Raw genomic sequence first — 17,220 nt, 5'->3', positions numbered from 1 at the left:
TTGGTAAAAGAGGGAACTTGTAATTGAAAACCACAATAGACGTCCCATATATTTCAACTGTTTTGGATTGGACGCCTATTTCTGTCAATGCCTGCCAAAAAGCTTTATGAAACAGAAAATAATACAAAAACGGGCCCTCCCAGTTTGGTGCAAACCGGACGTCACGCCAACTCAGACGGCACGCAGGTCAGGGTTGTGGCAGATTGTCCTCCTCTCGTAATCTCATGAGAACCTAACTTGCTCGAAACTCTCCTTAATTCAAGGGGACGCCACTGAGCCATTTTGTTACGGTTTTTCGTAATGTCGCAAGATTATCGAAATTTACGCCAAGTCGCATGTACGGGCAAAATTTGGTCAGTTTTCGTGCCTGTTCAGGCCTCCAAATATAAACTACTATAAATCGATAAAAATTTCACATTCGATCCAAAATACCCGATTTCCTGTTAGATTTGGAATATGGGTGCAGCGACTTTTTGGAGCAGTTTTGCGTAAGGTAACGACTCCCCAAATTTCATTGCTCCATGATGAAAAAACCTAATAGGAGAGGCCTTTTTTTAAAACCCCTGTCACCACTACTTCACGCTGTAGGGTTGACGCAAATGACCCCTACAGGACCTGTCAGAGTATGACTCAACAAGCACAGGAAGTTTGGCCCAGAAATGTTGTATATCTGCCGAGTTATGACTTAAAAAATTTTGGGTGAGACAAAATGTTGACATTCATTTTCGCTTTCCTGCTGGACCCTTCTGCTTCAACCAAACCTCAATATCTTTCATCAGGCACCTGAACACATGTCTTAATCTCCCCTGATGTAGGTTTGAAGTCAATAGATTTTTTTTCCCTTGGAGGAGGAGCCTGTCTCGTTTAAAAAAAAAAAAAAAAAAACATTTCCTGTTCCCACTCGGGGGTGCTAGTCCTAATGGGTAATATTTCAATGCACTTGTGTTAAGGATGGGATACCGCATATATATGAGCGTTGTGTCAAGGAGCTATCAGTCATTTACTGAATGTCATTTTGCCCAAAAAAATGGCCGACTTTGGCACCACCACGCCCAGGTCAGACCCATGAATGAAAACACACCGTTTTAAAAACTTAAGATCTCATGTCTCCTGAACAGTCTCACTGATTTTGAAGACGATCCAACTAGCTCCCTCAGCGAAAAGGTCTCAAATCTGCACCCTGTAAATTGATAAAAACTTGACATTTGATCCAAAATATTGTTGCAAAATTATTGAAATTTAAATTTTGCCGCAAGTATGTGCAAATTTTGGTGAGTTTTTGAGCATGTTCAAGCCTCCAAATTGACTGTTTTCATTTGCCGAGAATTTATTTATTTATTTTTTTTAATCCTTTGCAGAACAATAGGGCCTTTGCACGCTTAGTGCTCGGGCCCAAATGACTAGTGAGTTCATAACTTTCAATTTGAATTGAAGGGGGGAAAAAAGTCTAAAATGGCACATTTGCATCACGTTTGTTTTCATGTCTACGTCCTACATGTATTTTCTATATCATTTAGTGCCGAGGACAGCGAACAGACTTATCTCGACTGAACAGCGCTTTTTTACCGAGCCTTGCGTCGGGCTGTTTTATCTGCTCCTGACATGCTTCCTCTCACTGGGTGAGTGTCACTTCTTCCTTCTTCTCATCCTTACCGAATCTCCCAGGGCCTCGCTCACTTTCTCCGGATGCCAGCAGCTTGAAGTGATGGAACAGAACATTGTCACACACCAGTAAGTGTTTGGCTTGTTTTCGCCACTGAACATTTCCCAATATTCTGTTTGGTTCCGCTGCTGTGTTGATTTCCTTCTTGGTGTTGCATTCACAAGCTAGAATTGTAATGCAATTACGGTATATGAAAATGTGATGGCGTCCAATATCTATCTTCTCGCCAGCCTGTTCTATCACGTGGCGTCTTTAAAGCACCGTAAAAAAATAAGTATTTGATATAGAGCGCTGCCATCAACATGACTCGAAAGCGCGGACTTTAAACTCCCAGTTTTATTTGGCACCGATTGACCACAAAAAAAGAGATGTGATCCTTTTAATTTCATAATAGGAACTATGAAGGAACTGTTCACTGTTCAACTATTTGAACTAGGAACTATTTTCACCACTAGAGGGCAATCATGCTCTTTGGACAAATGATTTTTCGGCTCTAGATTTTTTCTCTCGCCGGATTACAAGGATTTTTTTGTATTTCTTTGGCTTGATGGGGTTGTGTAATAGGTTATGGTACAGTACAATAATTGGAGGAAAACACTCAGGTGACTTGAAGTTCTGCTCTGAGACCCCCAATTTGGCCAACTTTCAAAATGGTCCGATATACATGTGTGATACATCATTGGAAAGCTTAAAATCTCAATTTTCTGGGGGAAGAAAAATTTTGAACTGGACGGCATTTTTGGGACCAAAAAAAAACAAAACAAAAATTAAACAGCAAAACCCTAACTGTAGGTGAGAGCACACGAGAGCAGAATTCAAGACGCCAAGACTTTAACGAGATATTATCGCATACTTACCTTGTTTCGATCCAAAAACTCCATGTAGCATGTATCACTGAGTGTCAAGACACAGCTGTGAATTGAAGGGAATAGGTACTGTTCTCTCACACACCATATAATTGTTTGCATTAGTCTAACACATTTATCATAGTAAAGCATCTAGCCATAGTTTAGGCAGACTCCATGCCCTTTGACACAGTAAAGTGAATCACCTTATCAGCCCTGTCGCGGCTCGTGAGGGGGAATGAAGGAGATGGTACCGTTTCACGTAGGCACTGTCTAACTGTTTGCATTACTCTAACACACGTAATATAATCAATCAGGGAATAGTATCATTTCTCATATTTACTATAGGACTGTATTAGTCTAACACACCTAATATAAGATATATAGCATTTACACCATAGTTTAATGAAAAGAAGCAGAATAGAGGGCATAAAAGATACACAACGCCATCTTATCACAGAAGCCCAACGCATCATGAGCAAGATTGATGTACCAACTCTTGCAATCAGTTCTCCCGAGCATTCCAGGACAAAGAGCAGGGCGCTCTGTCCTAAAACAAGTAGCATCGGAGAACACCCTCGCCCAACCAGGATAACAAGATGATAGCGCGGGCGCCTTGGATGTCAAGACCTGCGTCGGTCACCGTGGCAACCACGTCCCAGCCACGAAGTATGACGCACGAACCTGACCTGCCACAGAGGGATGATCCCAAGACAACACCCAGCCACGCCTTCGGCCCGGCCCACTCCACCGCAGCTTTCAAAAAGAACTGAACATTTCGATAACAACTGCCGCTGCTCTGGAACATTTCAATGTAGCCTTGTTTTGCCAACCCTGGACCCAGCAGGGTCTCTCAGTCGTCTGTATTTGACCATTGTCGACGAATAAATTGTCAACCTGTTTTCGGTGAGCCTTCGTCAAACTTTTGGAACATGGAGTCAGTACAAAGGGTTAATACCGGAGAGAACACGCGGAATTTTGGCCCTTCCGGCCGACTTGCGGGAGCGGTGCCAGCGGAACACCCATTTCGTTTGGCTGTCGCTGTTTCCGCGGCTTGGCTGGGGTGGCCGAGTTCCTTCAAAATGGTCACAGCTGGATTTTTGGGGGGATTTTATGGGTGAAACATGGTAATATAACACGGGTTGCGATGCAGAAATCACAGACATCAAGGAGTGGTCGAGATTTTCTTTTCCATATATTTACGCTTTTAAACGTTTTTTTTTTTTTCTTTGTTTGGATCGATTATTTATCATCTAAAATATCGCAGAAAATGCTACAGTAATAAAAAAAAAAAAAGAATTAAGCGATAGTTATGAGGTAGATATCCATGACGTTTTTTTCAGACGTTTACAGACATTTTTTCATTGTGATGTAATTTGTTTAGAAGTTCAAAATATGCGAGTGAATAATTTTTTAAAGTTGTTTTTTTTTTTTAAACAAAATATGAAACCTCAATTAATGATTCAAAGCTAAAAACGACAGACATTTTGAACAATAACTATCATTAATTACCTTCGTTTTATGGCTGGGTTGAAACAAAAGCGGTTGCGCGACATCTGTAAACGGGGGTTTCCAGGGTAAAACGGTCGAATTAAAAATAGTTTGTGGACTTAATGCGCCATGAATCTGCAATTACAGCATATAGACATATTGTTCTAGCAAACACAACAGTTCTTTTGGCATAAAATACAGTAGTTTATTTTAAAGAGGAGTGCAAGAGCAGAAACTGCTTTTTCAGTCTGTTCTGTGTTTTCCGCCATATATTCTATAATTCATATTAGGGCTGCAGCTATCGAATATTTTAGTAATCGAGTAATCGACTGAAAATTCTATCGATTAATCGAGTAATCGGATAAAACAAATATATTTTTAGGTGAAGAGCAATTATACATATACATGAGAAAACAAGACATTTCATCTAATCTTGAACCATTTTCAGTCAATCAATGTCTTTATTTTCGTTGTATATTGTTGAAAACAGCCAACAATTGCATCTCAGGTGTAACTAGAATTAAAAAAAAAAAGACTAATTCACTGCTTTCACTCAAAAAACTTTTAGATCTTATTAATATATATATATATCTTACCTAAAAATGCCGTTACGCTTGATAACACACATCACTTAAAAGTTAGGATTTTTTCCCCACGTGTTTCAATTGAATTTCTCTTTGTGTCAAGCCATTTTTAAGTTCTAGTTAAGTTTTAAGTTAGTCTAAACTGTAAGTCCTGACAGGATTTTGAGTTTTTGCAGTGTTCAAAATAAATGTATGATACAGGCTGTATTGGAGCACATTAGGGACCAGTGCTACTTGGTGTTTTATCCAGCAATGACTACTGAGCTAAAATTGATAGTTAGCATGATTAAGTTTTTATTTTACACCCTCATCACTCCACAATGCTATGTTATGTTAAAGCCTGTATGTAAGACACGTTAGCCACGCATCGACAGTGGTCATAATTAATTGAAACCTAGCCCTCCGCAGGGCTAACGTTCCGTGAGCTAGTAGCGACAGTAACGTTAATCTTATTTATTAGCGCTTAGCGCTCTTTATTAGCGCTCTTTATTAGCCCTTAGCGCTGTACTGCTTTAAGATGGCGGCTGTTTACAAACGCTGCCCAGACGCGGCAGAGTCTGTCATTTAGCATCTAGTTCAACATACATGTGATCTCTATGAGACGCGCCAGACGCTGCCTGTTACCAATGTAGCATTGTGCGGGCTAGTATTTAGCAACGTCGGCGTCGTTTGTGGCGGCTGTCGGCTGCGGTAAGTTTTTTTTTTTTTTTTCCCTTCTTCCTCTCCGCACGTGACAGCGCGTTGTCCCGCATTAAAAGTTGTCCTAGCAAAACGTGATGCTTAGAGCTGTCAAAATAAACGATTACTCGAGGTGAATAAAATTACTCGGATCAGTTTTTAAACTCGAGTTACTCGAGTTGCTCGAGTAATTGTTTCAGCTCTAATTCATATAGATTACTTTGTGCTGTGAAAAAAAAAAATCAAACATCGTAAGCAGTTACTCACAATGTTACTCTCTTACTTGAGTAATATTATTAAGAAGTAAAACTAGTAAAGATTTTTGCTATTCTACCTACCTCTGGCTGTAAGGATAATTTGCTATTCATTTTTATTTAGAAATAATAACTTTCCCACAGTGTTTTGGCTTTAAGGTGAAAATACAATATCTACAAAATATACAATATTTCAAAATCATATTTTGTCATTTTGTGGAGGGGGGGGTCAAGGCTACACATTCACCTTGGGCCAGCAGGGTCACCTGTTGTTCATAAATCTATGTGAAAAAGACCCTCTCTGTCAGGGTCCATGTTCCAGGAGAAGGACGACAGTGGCTTCACCATCGGACATGACATGAACTGGAGGTTGAATAACATACCTTACGCGAGCTCAGTTGCACTGACTCAACCCGGCACGGGAGTCACAAGGACCACGGTCACCACCATCACGCAAACAGGAGGCGACTGGAGCAGCGGACTCTTTGACATCTTTAAAGACAAGTTCACATGTAACTCATGATCTGCATGCATTACTATTTTTTTGACAAAAGGTTAAAGTTGTCATATTCCTTTGCAGGCATTGTTGGTGCTTTGGCGCCGTGCTGTTTGGACCTGAATCTTGCTCACCAGTATGGTGAGAGCCTTTGTTTTCCTTTCCTGCCGGGGTCCACCTTTGCGATGCGGGTTGCACTCAGGGAGAGGTACAAGATAAAAGTGAGTGACATTTACCTGAAAACTTCCAAATTTAGACATGAAGTCCTTGTTTGAACGAAGCACTTTAACAAAAAGGCACTGGAAGTCACAGTTAGGGGTGTTTTATTTTGTTTTTCTCCCATACAAAAACAGCCGTTTTGGTCCAAATTTGTCATGCTAGTGCTTTTTGTCCATGCAAGGCGTGCACAATTACACTACATATGCATGCTGGATAGTACATGCTACTACTAGGCTACTATGAAGACAGCGTTCTAGTTCTCCTACAGTGTGTGTTGTAGTTTTATTTTTTCATAGTTTGGCTGGAGGTGCGACTTATACTCCGGGGCGACTTATGTGTGAAATTATGAACACATTATTCACTCATATCACGTTATTTTGGTGTTTTGGAGTGAGTATGGTAAACGTGTTAGTATGTTCTTTATGCTATAGTTATATGAATAACTCTTAATAACTATGTTACGTTAATATACCGACCACGTTCGCATTTCGTTGTTCATGCATCATGTAACATTATCATACTGTACACTTATTCAGTATGTTGTTCTCTATTGTATTTTCATTTTAAATTGCCATTAAAGATGACATATATGTTGTCTGTGTTGGATTTTATCAAGTAAATTTCCCCCCAAAATGCGACTTACACTCAGATGCGACTTATATATATATTTTTTTCCTCTTCATTGGACATTTTATGGCTGGTGTGACTTATACTCAGGTGCGACTTATAGTCCGCAAAATACGGTAAACACCCGCTTTTCACAACACAACGGTAGCTCAACAGCAACAACAAACAATAAGTATGGCTACAATGCAAACTATCTGAAATTCTCTACGGTCTAAATCTGCAGCTAACTTTTCCTCGCGAATAGGCTATTGTTTCAATTCGTTTGATTTATTAATTTATTTTTGACACACACAAAAAAAAGAAAAACCTACCAAAACTTTTTTTCCCTCCCCAACACCAGGGGGTGCTAGAGCACCCTCAGCACCCTACTTCCTGCGCCACTGTAACGACCGCATTCTGGCCTGTGCAACTTGACACACCGATCTCCCTGCCTACTATAGTGACTAATCCGACTAGAGATATGTGAACTTCACCCCCTAGTGGTGGTGGCCGTTACCGTGGTGATTAGACACCTCAATAGTAGCCCAGCCTCAGTCAATGAAAACAATAACGTTAGGCAAGGCAAGGCAAATTTATTTATATAGCACAATTCAACACAAGGCAATTCAAAGTGCTTTACATCACATGAAGATCATAAAAAGTTAGTTAACAAAAGAAAAAAAAAAACTTTCTACATATATATTTAATCCCTAGTCAAATATGCTATTGTTTAAATGTTTTTACGTTTCCCCCCCTCCCTAACAACCAGGGGGTGCTGCAGCACCCTAATCACCCCACTTCCTGCGCTACTGTAACGACCGCATTCTGGCCTGTGCCTCTAGACACACTAATCTGCTTGCCTACTCTACTGACTAATCAGAGTAGAGATATGTAAATGTCACCCTCTAATGGTGGCGGCCATTACTGTGGTGTTTACACACCTCAGTAGCAGCCCAGCGTCAGTCAATGAAAACATTAACATTAGTTAACAAAAAAAAAAACTTTGCACATATTTATTTAATCCCCAGTCAAATATGCTATTGTTTCAATGTTTTTAATTCACTCCCAGCCATTTTCACCGGTGCAACCCCCTTCGCTCCTGGCCCACTGAAAATTTTTGTTCTATTGGTATATAAAACATGGTACCCACCAAAAGAAAGATTAGACTCTCTTCTTTCAGCAGCAAAAAAAGTTAGTTCATATCTTTTTCCATTCTGTAGAAATCATCATTAGAAAATAGCTTAGATTGAGCAATTTTCCAATTTCTGGTGAAAAAAACAGAAGTTGAGCTTTTTGTGAAAGCATACATTTCATAACTTTGACTTTAGCACAGCGATTTTTTGCTTTAGTTACATCCCAAACATCTGAATAATGTTTTCTTTTTACAAAATAACATAAACAACAAGACAAATACCTGTAGAGCTTTTGATAGCAAAGTAACAATTTATTTACACATAACTAACTGAGAGATGACACTGTTGTGGCCACGACAGCCGGGTAAACTTTTCCCTCATCGCTGCCTGTCTCTGCTCGGCGAGCAGCACGGACTCAACGGCATCGTCGTTCTGCTCGGTCGTCCGCCGCCTGGCATCTTGGATGTCCATTCGGTCGTCTTCCGCCGGCGCCCCGGCCGTGCGGCCATTCCATTGAATCATGTTGCGGGCCTTACCAAATGCGCTTCTGCCCTCCAGTGGCCAGTTTTATTGCTTTAAAATGGATTTTCAGCGTTGTGCTTTGGAGCTAAGTTGAATCAGAACCCAGGGATGTCTCTTCTGAAAAAAAAAAAAAAAAACGTAAAAGACATATAAATACGTCTTTGGGACACGGAAACAATTAAAACTAGAACGTATTTATACGTTTTTGGGAGCTAATGAGTTAATTGATTTATTAAAAAAAAAAAAAAAAAAGAATATGCCAAAACACGTTTTTTTTCCCTCCCTAACACCAGGGGGTGCTGCAGCACCCTCACCACCCCACTACTCGCGCCACTGTAAGGACCGCATTCTGGCCTGTGCCTCTTGACAGACCAATCTGCTTGCCTACTCTACTGACTAATCAGAGTAGAGATATGTGAATGTCACCTTCTAATGGTGGCGGCCATTACTGGGGTGTTTACACATCTCAGTAGCAGTCCAGCATCAGTCAATGAAAACAGTAATGTTCAATTTACTTCCCAGGACTTGGACTTTATTTAATTCACCTACTCTTTCTGACTGTGTATCATATTGCCTCTGCAAAGCCCTTTGAGACAACCTTGTTGTGATATAGGGCTATACAAATAAAATTGAATTGAATTGAACTTCAACATAGTTACGTGATCCTGGTGCCACTAGCCATACCAAATGGGAATCAGGTAAAAAAAAAAAAAAAAAAATTCCATGCAATGAATGTGGGATTCAATACTTGTTTTGACAATGAAAAAACACTGATCAAAGTTGTCTGATTAAAAGCACTAAATTGACCTTTATCACATGACCAATACATTTAGTAGATTGGTAAGAAAGTGTTGAATAGGATCCTTTCTTAAGTCAATGTCTGTTTTGTTGTTTAAATCCAAAGGGGAACATGTGTGACGACTGGAGTGCCGTGTGTTGCTGTTACTCCCTAGCCGTGTGTCAGATGGTATGAGAGATGAAGCGGCGCACTGTGACTCGGACGTATCAAGTGTCCACTGCGCTGGCGTGTTCTTAAATGGAGCCACCGCCAGACCTGACCCCTGAATGTCTCACGCAAGCAAACTCTCAGCAGTTTTGCTTCAGATTGTCTGAAGGAAGCCTAAATTGGCATCTTTATTTAGCTTAGCAAAAATGTTGTCTTTATCAAAGATGCTAATGTTCACCTGATTACTGTCAATCATCATGATTGTTTGATACATCTCATGCATGGAGCTCCACTTTTACACCCTTGGCTAGACAGCCAAATAATGAATGTACTGAATTATTAAAGAAATGTCTCCTTCAGTTTCAAATGAAAATTGTACAGTATTTAACATAATGAGTCAATATCGCTATTAGGAGACATCCCAGTTTCTTCCAACAAATCAGTTTCCATTGAACATTATTTTCATCGAGAAAAATGAACAACACTGAGATTGAAATGTTTCAACCTTGCATGAATGCATGAATTATCTATGTAATGTAACACATTTCTGCCCACCTCTGTGTACGTACTTGCCAATGACGGCCATGTACAGTGAGGAGCAGAAGTATTTGCACCCCTTGTGATTGGGAGGGTTGTGGGAGGGGATCATGCTCTGCTGCAGTATTTCACATCACATATTGGAGTTCATGTTTCCCTCAATGGAATGTAACTCTCCAACACCTGCAGCACTCATGCAGCCCCAGACCATGACATTACCACCACCATGCTTGAATGTAGGCATGACAGACTTGCCTTTGTACTCCTCACCTGGTCGCCGCCACACATGCTCGAGACCATCGGAACCAAACAAATTCATCTTCGTCTCATCAGAAGGTAGGTCATGGTTTCAATAATCCATGTGCTTTGTTGACATGTCTTCAGCAAACTGTTTGCAGGCTTTCTTGTGTACAATCTTCAGAAGAGGCTTCTTCCTGGGGTGACAGCCGTGCACACCAATTTGATGTAGAGTGCGGCTTATGGTCTGAGCACTAACAGGCTGAGCCCCCCACCTCTTCAATCTCTGCAGCAATGCAGACAGCACTCCTGTGACGATCTTTCAAAGAAAGCATTCAGATGTGACGCTCAGCACGTGCGCTCAGCTTCTTTGGACGACCAACCTGAGGACTGTTCTGAGTGGACCCTGCTCTTTTAAAACGCTGGATGATTTTAGCTATTGTGCTGCAGCTCAGGGTGTTGGCAATCTTTTTGTAGCCTTAGCCACTTTAATGTAATTTAATGTAGCGCAACAATACGTCTTTGAAGATCCTCACAGAGTTCTTTGTCATGTGGTGCCATGTTGGAACTTTTAGTGACCAGTACGAGAGAGTGTGAGAGCTGCACTACAAATTTGAACACACCTGCTCCCTATGCACACCTGGATCTAGTATCACTAACGAGTCACATGACATTTTGGAGGGAAAGTGACAAGCAGTACTCAATTTGGACATTTAGGGATGTTGTTTCTAAGTGGTGTACTCACTTTTGTTGCCAGGGGTTTAGATATTAACGGCTATATTTTGAGTTATTTTGAGGGGAAAATAGATTAACTCTATGATATAAGCTGCACACAGAATACTTTTCATGGTGTCAAAGTGTCATTTTGTCAGTGTTGTCCCATGAAATGATATACTTAACAATCTGCAGAAATGCGAGGGGTGTACTCACTTTTGTGATACACTGTATATATACCGTATTGGCCTGAATATAAGACGGCCCTGATTATAAGACGACCCCCTCTTTTTCAAGACTCAAGTTTGAAAAAAGACTTTTTGAACACCAAATTAATTTTTATACAGAAAATAATTACAGTACTTCCGGGGGAAAAAATGATTATAACAATATATTTGAGAGAAAAAGCATGTTATTTTGCCTCATTCAAATCTTAATATCTGAACATTTAAATATGTAAACTAAAGTGCAATGACATCCTTAAACGAATGGCTTCTGGTTTTGGAAATGTAAATAAACCAATCTATTGTGATTAAAACAACAAAACTGCAATAACTGCATTAACCATCAAAGGGAAGTCTAACTGTAACTGTAGTTTTGAAACAAATCTGAATAAGGAAAACTGGTTAAACTTGAGAGTAGCTGAGATCTGTAATGACACAACATTGCTTCAAGGATATCTGGCGCCATCTAGTGTCGTGAATGGGTATAATGTCTAGACCGCGAATATAAGACGACCCCCTCTTTTTCAGTGTTATTTCAATGCAAAAAACACCGTTTTATATTCGGGCCAATACAGTACTTTGAAATCTTTGTGCGTAGTACCACCAAAACAAAATATTTATTGTTAATTTTTTCCAATTGGGTTCACCGGCTTTACATTCGACACTGTGACATCATTTGAATATGTGCGACTCGAAAGACTTTTGAAAGATTGGAAATCTGACTTTCGCCGTATTACTCTGAATGAGCTGCCAGGTAGTCAGCCATCTTGACTAGATTGTAATAAATGGCATGTTTGCCCTTTGAGCAGCCATCTGCTTTGTGTATAATGATGTTTTCACACCCTCACGGCGAACGCTCGCTGGCTGGCATTTCAAATTGCGGTAAAGCGTGGCAATCAGGACGAATAACATGATTGACCGCCTGTAGGATGGTGAAAAGGGAGTAAAGACGTAACAGCAAGAATGAAAACTCAATTCATTACCAACAAACTGGCAGTGGATAATCAACGCCAGGCAAAATGAATTGCATGTCTATAGCAGGCACGTGCAGGAGGGGGCGGAGGGTGCTTGAGCAGCTGCCCCTTTGCCCCTACATGCCCAAAGTGCCCCTTTTGACTGGGCTTTTTTTTCTTTTTGGTGCGTATGTGCGTGCTGGCCGACTGTGCTGACACGCCACCCAGTACTTCACTTGAACACCGAAAACACTTTTTTAAAAAAATGTCGTCTGTGTGCCGCTAAGCTGCTGCATAACCCCTCCCCACCCTGCACATTTTCCCTCTTTGACCTGGGTGTGTGGTGAGGAGCAGTGGCGGACTTGGCAGTTTTGGGCCCTAAGGCGAACATATCCAGGCGCCCTCTTCATGGGTCAGGCGTTAAAAAGGTGAGAAGGGTGTGGAGGAAATATGTTCTGGTACACTAGGGCTGTCCAAAACGACAAATTTTCTCCTGATTAGTCAGCCGACTAGTTTTACGATTAATTGACTAATCTAATAATTTTCTTTTTTTTTTTTTTTTTTTACTGAAATTTTTGTTGACGCTTATTAATTCACAAAACTATTTTGGAACACTTAAATTCTTTATTAAAGTACAAATAATCATGTAAATAACAATAATTGATCACAAATAAACAATGAGGTTAAAGCTGATAGCATTTACTAGTGCAAAAGAATGGAAAGTAAACAGATTCATAACACTGACTTTGCCTTTCCAACATTATTCAAAACAATTCTTAAAAAAATTCTAGCAATATTATTATAGTATACTACTATATATAATAGAAGCAGAATAATTATAATAATAATTCATTGCCAATCATATTTGTCATGAAGAGTGTCATTTGAAAGCTATTCTTAGTGTAGAACCTGTATTTGTATAGTATTTACTCAACATATTATCATATTAATTCTGAAGTATGTGGGATTAACTCCAGAAATCATTATTTATATGATGAACATGGCGTGCTTTTGCTGTTTACCGGCTGTTGAGTGTTATTGTATGACTAATTGGAACTGTACTACATTGTTTCGCCACAGGGTGTGCTGTCGTGTATTTTATGTTCGGTGTGAAGAAGAAGAAGAAAGTTAAACGAGGCATTAGCGGCCTGTTCTCAACTTCTCCCTCACTGCACTTTGGCTCTCATGGAGAGCACGTTCGCTCATTTGTTCGAAATAAATGATAGCTGACGTACAAAGTAGCAAGTGAGCTGTAAAAATAGCGAGCTTAGTGGCGTGACAACTGCGGGAGAGCTAAGTGAAGCTAACGAACAGCTAAGCGGAGCTAAGCGATGCTAAACGGCGCTAAATGAAGCTAAGCGACTGATACTCAGTCCGTCGTCGTGGAACAGTCCATTGTAGTGCGTGGGTATAAATGCAGCATTCAAATGGCTTTCTTTTTTGTTTTGTTATTTGTTTGTTTGGTATACTGACATAATTATACATGACGAATAGTTGGGGGTGCGTCTGGCTCCGGTGGCCCAAGCCGTTGCTTATTGAGGCAAGGGCAGCTGGTTGGGGGCCCCCTACTGGTTGGGGGCCTAAGGCAGTCATCGACTTCCCCTGAATAGTAGATTCGCCTATGGTGAGGAGCCCGAGGACATGTGGTGGTTGGAAACAGTGTTACCCTTATAAACCACCAAAATTCTCACACCGGGTTTATAGGGGGGATTAAAAAAAATAATAATAATACGTAATTTTCTCTTATATAGTTTTCTACTTTAATAAATAATTACCCCGCCCCATGGCTATTTCGACCCGTGTGTCTCTACTCTCTATAGGCAACCATATTTGTCTGTTCTCTTCACAACGTTATCTAGAAAGGCACACATCTTAGGGTTAAATTCTCATTTTCATCTCAATTTAATATTTGCAATTCGTCCCTTTTATTTCATTTTCTGTGATTCCGATGTTTGTATGCATGCTAATGTTATAATTTGGTAAATCAATTTCGATGTATTTTTTTGGCAAAATTTATTTTTATTATGTAGACATGCTTCGTAAGGAAAGGTTGAGGGATAAAAAAAGGCTCAAGGCAGTGAATCCCTCATCAGCTGGGTGAAGAGCACTATAGGTAAGAATAACACAGTTTGCAAGGATATTCAGGTATAAAATCCAACAGTTATAAACACAATTACAAAGTTATTTTATAACATTTTATGTAATCATTCAGGCTGTCAAACGATTAAATTTTTTAATTGAGTTAATCACAGCTTAAAAATTAATTATGGTAATTGCAATTCAAACCATCTATAAAATATGCCATATTTTTCTGTAAATTATTGTTGGAATGGAAAGATAAAACACAAGACGGATATATACATTTGACATACTGTACATAAGTACTGTATTTGTTTATTATAACAATAAATCAACAAGATGGCATTAACACTATTAACATTCTGTTAAAGCGATCCATGGATGTAGTTCTGAAAAGATAAATGTTAGTACAAGTTATAGAAATTTTATATTAAAATCCCTCAATGTTTTCGTTTTAATAAAATTCGTTAAATTTTCAAACAAAATATAAACTAGTAGCTCGCCATTGTTCAGCACCACCAATTCATGGTGCTGAAACCCATAAAATCAGTCGCACCCAAGCGCCAGCAGAGGGCGACAAAACACCAAAAAACGCCAGTAACAAGTGGAAATGACACTTTGCTGTCATTTTAATCTGTATGAGCGGGGCATGTGCGTTACATGCGTCAAACATTTTAACGTGATTAATTGAAAAAAATTAATTACCGCCCGTTAACGCGATAATTTTGACAGCCCTAGTAATTGTTAATTATTTGGTGCTAGATGTGTCAAATTTGGATAATAATAAAGCAATAGTTTTGGAAAAAACTGCTGATGGTGGCTTAGTGAACATCTGATGTGGTTTGTTCTCAGACGAAAAATAAGTTGAGGAAGGAAGTTTTGATATAGAGGTTGAAGGAATAGGCAAAGACTGACTGAGTCATAGCCAGAAAGTGCTGATGACAGCGTTGATTTCTATTCGCTGTCCCCCCCTCCCAATTAAAGTCTGTCAGTCACAACCAATTATGCTGTAAAGCTGGTTAAACTTGAAGTTATGTTGTTGTAAGTAGAGATGTCTCGATCGATCGGGGCCGATCACGTCATTTTCAAAGTATCGTAATCGGCAAAAAAATATCGGACATGCCTTTTTTAAAACATATATATTTTAATTAAATCGTTGTCTAATTGTATTTAACGTTACAGACATAATATGTTACACTCATCCAGAGTCTTTAGTTTAGGCTTAAGGTAGGGTTATCAAATTTATCCAGTTAACGGCGGTAAATAGTTTTTAAAAGAATTTATCACGTTAAAATATTTAGCGCAATTAACGCATGCGCTGCATGACCCACTCACGCATTGTCGCATTCAATCTGTAAAGGCTCCGTTTCACCTATATATAGAACTAAAAGGTGGCGTAAAATGAGTAGAGTGAATTTTGGCAGCCTTTGGAGCCTTTTTTTAAAATAAAAACCCTTACAATCCCTCTCCCTACGATAAGAAATATCGTGGGAAGCAATGTGGGGAAGAAAGGTACTAATTGATCTTTTTTCTTAACATCCTATGTTATTTCCCAACGCAGAGAAGATATATCAATTGGTACCACTACGCACAGTCATGGTTGCACTTCCCATCATGCATTTGGGCAGAACAGTTCAATGGCTACAGTATCATTTACTGAAAGCTCAACAAATACACTAGATGGCAATATTTAGTCACAATATACAAAGTCACATTTATCTTTTAAGAATTACAAGTCTTTCTATCAGTGGATCCCTCTCACAGAAAGAATGTTAATAATGTAAATGCCATATTGAGGATTTATTGTCATAATAAACAAATACAGTACTTATGTACTGTATGTTGAATGTATATATTCGTCCGAGTTTTATTCATTTTTTTCTTAATGCATTGCCAAAATGTATATGATCGGGAAAAATTATCGGGAATGATTGGAATTGAATCGGGAGCACAAAAAAAAAAAGCAATCGGATCGGGAAATATCGGGATCGGCAAATACTCAAACTAAAACGATCGGGATCGGATCCGGAGCAAAACAACATGATCGGAACAACCCTAGTTGTAAGGTCTATTAAATTCTTATTCATGAGCCCTTTTTGATCTATGAGCACCTGCCCGTCCATTGGTCTCTGCACGTTCCTAGTCTATAGCCGTCAATGGCACTGAAGTTTTTACTTTGGAAAAATATGAACATTTTAATACCATCTGCAGTGGCTCTGCAGTTGCCATCTTTGCGCCAAGCTGCAACACTTCCTCGTTTATCTCTTTGTCATGTACGAGAGGGATTACATTTAATGTGTCAGCTGACCTTTGGCGTTCAAGACAAAAAATCAAAAAAGCTCCGACCTGCAAAATCCATAAAGCATTACAATGTGGCGCCTGCAAAGCTTATGAGGCTCCTATCTCTAGATGTGCAGTAAAAAATTACAGATAATAGGATTTTTTTAATGACATTCTGATTAAAATCAGACAAAGCTGCTGATGGTTAACATACAGTATTTTATATTTTCATTTTAACTAGAAAATGCAATGGTAGCTTTGCTTTAGCAGGTGAATCCCTCTTGGTCACCTCCTGTTGATTTGGGAACATTTCTGGATCACTTCCTGGTTATATAAGGTCACTTCCTGTAATTTCGGGACATTTTAGGGTCACTTCCTGTTGATATTTTGATGTACATGGTCATCAGTGGCATCGGTTTCCAAATGTGTCAATGGAATCCAAGTTCATTGGATTGGATACATTGTGATTTTGCAAGTTCGCCCACCTTGAAATTTCAGATCTCTACCTATTTTCTATCATAAATGCATTTCCACTCATAGAGACATAATCTAAAAAAAATCAGAAATCTTTTTAATAATTTATTTGTAATTTGCTGGGGTTCATACGTAAGTATTTGGACCCTGAGAATCGGCAATAATTATGACACTCAAAGAGTTGTCCAGTCTACCTGACAAGCAGTACTCAATTTCGACATTTAGGGATGTAGTTTCTAAGGGGTTTACTCACTTTTGTTGCCAAGGGTATAGATATTAATGGCT

General features: G+C 39.4%; 1 protein-coding gene across 1 annotated transcript; it reads left to right on the top strand.

Moving 5' to 3' along the window:
* The first annotated feature begins 128 nt into the window (after positions 1-128).
* plac8l1 (PLAC8 like 1) lies at positions 129-11,858 on the top strand. Its single transcript, XM_057820466.1, has 4 exons — positions 129-1,731; positions 5,810-6,027; positions 6,096-6,232; positions 9,396-11,858. The coding sequence occupies exons 1-4, from the start codon at positions 1,481-1,483 to the stop codon at positions 9,462-9,464; spliced, it is 675 nt and encodes a 224-aa protein (XP_057676449.1). The 5' UTR covers positions 129-1,480; the 3' UTR covers positions 9,465-11,858.
* Positions 11,859-17,220: the final 5,362 nt, after the last annotated feature.

Source organism: Corythoichthys intestinalis, chromosome 18 (genome assembly GCF_030265065.1).
Source record: "Corythoichthys intestinalis isolate RoL2023-P3 chromosome 18, ASM3026506v1, whole genome shotgun sequence".
NCBI lineage: Eukaryota > Metazoa > Chordata > Actinopteri > Syngnathiformes > Syngnathidae > Corythoichthys > Corythoichthys intestinalis.
Note: the sequence above shows the minus strand (reverse complement) of the source record. Positions and strands in the feature narration are given on the sequence as shown.

Bases quoted from the DNA above. Each gene is read 5' to 3' on its own strand.
- plac8l1 (XM_057820466.1), top strand. From the start codon at position 1,481: ATGTCTACGTCCTACATGTATTTTCTATATCATTTAGTGCCGAGGACA. The intron at 1,732-5,809 runs GTAAGTGTTTGG...TATGTGAAAAAG, and splicing joins CAGAACATTGTCACACACCA to ACCCTCTCTGTCAGGGTCCA. The intron at 6,028-6,095 runs GTAACTCATGAT...ATTCCTTTGCAG, and splicing joins CTTTAAAGACAAGTTCACAT to GCATTGTTGGTGCTTTGGCG.